The sequence below is a fragment of the Solanum pennellii genome, chromosome 3, assembly GCF_001406875.1.
Source record: "Solanum pennellii chromosome 3, SPENNV200".
Taxonomy (NCBI): Eukaryota; Viridiplantae; Streptophyta; class Magnoliopsida; order Solanales; family Solanaceae; genus Solanum; species Solanum pennellii.
In genome coordinates, this window is record NC_028639.1 from 69,985,544 (window position 1) to 69,991,625 (window position 6,082).

At 36.0% G+C, this 6,082-nt stretch overlaps 1 protein-coding gene across 1 annotated transcript; it reads right to left on the reverse strand.

Annotated features, from left to right (window-relative positions):
* Positions 1-337: 337 nt before the first annotated feature.
* Positions 338-3,131, reverse strand: LOC107014737 (cyclic dof factor 1). Its single transcript, XM_015214787.2, has 2 exons — positions 2,616-3,131; positions 338-1,930 (listed from the first exon to the last, which is right to left on the reverse strand). The coding sequence occupies exons 1-2, from the start codon at positions 2,874-2,876 to the stop codon at positions 686-688; spliced, it is 1,506 nt and encodes a 501-aa protein (XP_015070273.1). The 5' UTR covers positions 2,877-3,131; the 3' UTR covers positions 338-685.
* Between the last annotated feature and the right edge of the window lie 2,951 nt (positions 3,132-6,082).

Genomic DNA, 6,082 nt, shown 5'->3' on the forward strand with positions numbered 1-6,082 from the left:
CATTTTCCCTTCCCCTACCCTTTTTTTTTTGGCTTGGTTTGTAGATTAAAGGCACTACTACTTGGCTTTATCTAGAATCCTCAGAGGATCATAATTATCTGCATGAAAGAGAAGACAATTGAACTCCCTTACACACCAAGACTCTGTGTTAGGTGAATTGCGTTTATACTTGGGATTATTTTAACACATTTCTGCATCTATGAGCACAACTTTTTTTTTTGGGAGTAAACTTTAGATAGCTATTCCTGCTACTAACGTTGAAGTCATGTTTGAGATACAATGAGAAGAAGAGGCATATCTATGTAATGATCAAGAAGATTTCTTCAAACTTTGAACATAAAATCTGAAAAGAAGGCTCAACTATTATTCAAACCACTAATAAAAATGGAAAAAGAAGCTAAGCCGCCTTCCAGACTAAAACTTTGACGGGTACATGATATACATTCTCTCTTCCACTTTCTACTGTCAGCTGTATAAAGTTTATGTACATGGAAAACACACACTGACCAAGCAAAAATATGTTACAAGGGAAGGATAAACACTAATTTTAACAATAGCTTTCCCAGTTTCAGCTGAAGCACTTGTGGGATCTTATGATTCTCAGCCCTGGTACAGACGATTAAGCGTAATTGAATATCCATAAGGCTGGAAGATCAAGTTGGTTAACAACTAAGTACCTCAGACTTTATACTCTCTCCTGGAAGCTGAGGGACCTAGAGAAGGCTGCAGGATTAACCTGCAAAGACGGGGAGGTAGTGGTAGGGTGATCCTTCTCACTGTTTTTCGGTTGCAAGGACTTGAAAAGACCTCCCCTGCTAACGGAGTCGTACTTGATTCCCAGTGTTGACCATATAGAACTCTTTGCAGCTTCATCAGGATCATCTATTCGCAATGTTTTTGGTACTAAAACAGACCCCTCTGAGTTCTTTTGACCCTCGGGGTTGTTTGGTTTAAGCAACTCACCATCCCTTGAATGCTTCCCTAAAGGCGAATTAGGAGCAGAGACTGATCCTTTTTGGTTTGCTGTTGGTGATGGTGGAGTTAACCAAGGAAGACTCCATGGACCAGGCACATTGCAATTCCAATAAGGTGGAGGACAGAATGGCATAGGATATCCAGTAGGGCTAATGGCAGGGAAAGGAACAGCAGCGTATGGAATAGGCCAAGGTACCCCTGGGAGGCAAGGAACTGGAGATGGGAAGGCATTTATAGTTTGCATAACTGCCTCAGGGGGGCAGTTTTTAACTCCTTCCGCCATTGAATTTGAAGTGGTGACTGAAGATCCACTAGAGCAGTCATCCCCATTTTCTCCACCAATGCCAGACGGATTTTCTGGTCTATATAAACCATTTCGGATCCCATTTGGTGTCTTATTCTCAGCAAGATTCAAAACAGAGGCCATAGAGTCGCACAGTGGCAAGTCAGGACCAAACGATAGGACAGTTCCATTGGGTTTGAACACTGGATGAGAAAATCCGTTCGGAGGATCAATTCTTGCAGCTTCAAGGGCTTCAGAAATCATGATGTGACGACAATGCGATGCAGAGTTCTTGTTCTTGCGACGACCAGCTCCCACAGGCACATTCCTCATAGTACCCCCAGCAGTCCAATATCTCTGGCAACTCTTGCAGAAATGACGAGGCTGATTGACATTGTAATTATTGTAATAACAGAATTTCGTATCCATACTATTGCAACGAGGGCAGGGGAGAATTTTATCTGGCTTCTTCAGAGTTTTCTGCTGGGAATTCGATGCATCATTCTGATCATCCTCAGTCTTGGAAGATTTCACTGTGGGGGAGTCATCATCAATAGTATGAGTTTTAGTCTTGTTTACTGATGGAGACTTGAGATTTTCTGATTCTTCCATCATTAGATTTTGGTCTTTCTCCTCTAGTTTAGCTTCACTAAGCTCTCTTGTCATTCGATCCTAAAATTGAAAACCAAAACTTTATGAGTTGCCTAAAAGATTCCCAAAACAAAGCTACAGTCAATGATGTGAATTAAAATTCAGTCTACAAAGAGGAAAGAATCTCAAAGTCCTTTGCACTGACAAATTCGACTTTCTTATAGGATTCCCGTTAAGTTGGAAAAGAGGACAAAAGGCAGAGAACCTAATTCTTTCTCCAATTACTTTCGTTAACACTACATCTAGTAAAAAGGTGTCATGGATGAAAAAGATATTGAGCATAAATTACACTGGACTTGGTAGAAACGTCTAGAGAATGACTGAACCGGGCAAAAGAATGTTCAATTGCTAATACGAAAATACAATATGACACAATTATACCCTCACTTAACCTCCAACAACAACAACATACTCGGTGAAATCACACAAATAGTATGAACAGACCTTACTACTAACTCGTGAAATCACACAAATAGTATGAACAGACCTTACTACTAACTCGTAAAAGGTAAAGAGGTTGTTTCTAAAAGAGGAAATGTCCTCAGCCTACTTTTTTGGTTCAAATTTGGCCCTAAAACTAACAGCTTATTAAATCTGACACTTTATTTCCATTTGAAAATCCCAGAAATTAATAACATAACATCAAAAACTTGTAGTTATACAAAAATTGATTCAAATTACATCAATGAATAATTCAGATCGGTACCTTATCAGCCTCATCCTTTTCGTATTCACTTCCATCATCTGATTCATCCTGCTGAGAACTGTTTCCTTCCTTATCCACTAAACATGGATCACGATCCGACCCGGTACTACTTTCATCAGCAGTAACAACCTCACTTGCACTCATAGATTTTCCGACATCGGAATCTTCACCGGTGACTATTACCGGTAGTATCATTCCATTCTCAGGCAAGAAAATTTTCTTTCCGAATAGCTTAATCTCTGGTTCTTTCACTTCCCTCATTTTACCGGAGAAAAGAAAAAGACAAAAGAAAAACTCAAAAAAAATCAAAATAAAATTGGAGAAGAAGATTAATATCGTATTACATAAAACTCGTTTAGCCGCCGTGAATTCCCCGCCGCCGGCCAACGTCGTTGGAAAAGTGAACGACGATTTTTTTTTTTTTTCTTTTTAATTTTTATTTTTGCAGATGAGATACGATATTAGAAGTAAGAAATATAGTTAAGGCCTTGTTGGCAATGTTGAGAATTATGATTTTGATCTCGCTTAATTTAAACGATAGGACACTGGAATATGGATGCCACGTCATGGCCCCCCACCATTAATTTTCTCAGCCACAAGTTTTTATTGTGGCCCTTTATTTAGTATAGGTATCTTTCACTGCTTTTATTAGATTTATAAGTTTAGTTTTAAAAAAATATTTATTTTATAGTTAAAGAAAACCATATTTTTAGGAATTTTAAGGATTTGAATGGTTTCTTTATGAAAATAACAAATTCTTTAAGTAATAACAAGACTTATTTTGAACCTTGCATGTCCTTACTGAAATAGTGATAGATATAATAGATATTTCATCATAATATTTATATTTTAGTATTAAATCTCGAAAAAGATTTAGAGAATAATTTAATTAATGCTAAGAATTAAATATTAAGAAATAATTATCTTGTTTGATTTATTGAAAATGACAAGTAAAAGAAAAAATATTAATAGTAAAATTTTATTTTTAAAATAATAATGAATAAATGAAGATAGGAAATATTATTAAAAAATAAAAAAGCACTAACAATAAAAAATAATATTGTTCAAATAAACAAACTTTAAAAATTAAGTCAAATAAATTCATGACACAGAAGTTGGGTGCACTCTGCGTTCATCAAAAAAAAAAGAAAAAAAGAAGGGGAATGACACTGCTGTTATTCTAAGAGACCACATATCTTTAAGAGTTAATATCTCATATTTTTATTGACTTGGCCAGTCACGTGACATTAATCCTGTAATGACCCGAAAAGTCATTTAAAAAAAAAATAATTTATACGAAATTTCAATTGTTATCCATATCGATAGTTGCCCCGAGTATTTTGATTAGTTGGTGAAATTGATTTTGAAATTTTAAACCATCTAATAACTATAATTATTTAATTAACATAAAATATTTTAATAATTAATTTAATTAATAGTTGATGAGTCAAATCTATTATTTATTAAATATCCGATGTCTTGTGACCCGTACAAAATGAACTAAAATTTATAGGGTTGAGTATTGACTCTTTCGAATTCAAAAAAAAAAAACAATATAGAATGTCGAGATGGCCTCAACTGTTGCGGCGGCAATTAATATCTACAATGGAGTGCTTCAGGTAAGTGCCTCACAAAATCCAAATATGACCTCTCTTTGGTATCATATATTATAATATTGTTAATGTTGGTTCTGTTAAAGCTAAGGGACAAGAGATAGTGGTCTAATTATGACATTATGATGAGTAAATTACTAATCTAAATTAATAGAAGGGTGTGGTGCATAATTCCTACTAATTATAATTGTTTCTGTGTTTTATTTTCAGTTTGGGAATACATCTTACTATCGTGTTGTAACTTCAATTCTTTTAATATGCATTGAGATATGTAATGTGTATTATGTTATAGGAGAACTATTAGGTTTTTAGTGTTTAGAGAAATTATGACTTAATTTTACACTTAAAATTTAAGAAATATGGAATTTGACATATTAGTTGGGATCAAGACTTAAGAACTTGAATATGGTAATATGAGTGTTGCTAGTATTAAAATCTTACTATAATTCCTCACTTGAATAGATTGCTTTAAGTGGAAATTCACCGAAGGGGGAAGGCTCAAGGCCTGAATTGATTGTTCTACTATTTGAGGCAAGTGGCTTTCTCAACTCCTGTTAAGTGTATGAAATGCGTGTATTTCCTTGTGGTATATGTTGGGAGTAACAGGATTGGTGATGTATTGACTTGTCCACATTGATTAATTCTAATTATGAAAAAAAAGGGATAACAAAAGGCAATGCGATTAATTGTTTATGTGTGATGTGTTGAGAAAGGGTTGAAGGCTTGTTGAACCATTGTTGATGTGATTTCATGTTTGTGTGGTTGTGAACTGTGCAATGTTATGAAAATGGTCATCTCCTCATTATTTGTGTGAACTTGTCATCTGCATTATTATGAGGCATTGATTGTGACAAGTGTTATGTGCATTGAGAAAGAATGAGTAGTTAAGAGGATGTACCATTTCGAGGGACGTATCGCGCGCCGCATGGATACTATATTTTGAGGGACGTATCGCGCGCTGTGATGGATACTATATTTCGAGGGACGTATCGCGCGCCGCGATGGTTACTATTATCGAGGGTCGTGTCGTGCGCCGCGACAGATGCATGGACAGATATGTCCCCCATGGGTCCCGGACTGAGAGTTAGCGGGTGTGTATCACTAGGTCAGACATGCATCATTATACTTGACATTGCATTCCATTGCATTGCACATACGTATCATTAGTGAACTTGATATCGTGTTTTGCTGATCTTCTGATTGCCTTTCTGTTGAATTTTTGATTGATCAACATTGAGCTTGTTATTGCGGATATGTAATTTGTTGAAGTATTGTTGTTGAGGATATGTAATTTGTGAAAGTGTTGTTGTTGAGGATATGTAATTTGTCTAAGTGTTGTTGTCGAGCTACGTGCTATGTAAATTGTGAGCTGTTAGGTTGGGTTGATTTTAATGCAGGTTGTAGTTGTAGAGGTTCGGTTGGGGGTGGTAGGAGTACCCGTATTTCATCCCCTTAACTTGTGTTTAGAGGTTTATTTGCTGAGTACCGTGTGGTTTGGTACTCACCCCTTGCTTCTACAAATTTTTGTAGGTTATGAGCCTGGATTTTTGTTGTACTTGTCATTCTCTTCTTTTCCGAGGCTTCTTGGAGATTTGTCAGGTAGCTGTTTCCATCGCAGCAGACTTTCTTCTCCTTAATTATGATCTTGTTCTATTCTAGAAACAAGTTCATTTGAGACTTGAGTTTTTCTTTTGAATCAATTGTAATACTTTAGAGGCTTGTACACGTGACTACCAGGTTTTGGGGTTTTTATTAAGTTACTTATATTTTATTTCCGCACTTTATTGTAATGGTTGAGTTTTAGGCTGACTTGTCTTGGTGGGATAAGACGAGTGCCATCACGCCCATTTTTGG

Bases quoted from the DNA above. Each gene is read 5' to 3' on its own strand.
- LOC107014737 (XM_015214787.2), bottom strand. From the start codon at position 2,876: ATGAGGGAAGTGAAAGAACCAGAGATTAAGCTATTCGGAAAGAAAATT. The intron at 1,931-2,615 runs GTACCGATCTGA...TTTCAATTTTAG, and splicing joins AAAAGGATGAGGCTGATAAG to GATCGAATGACAAGAGAGCT.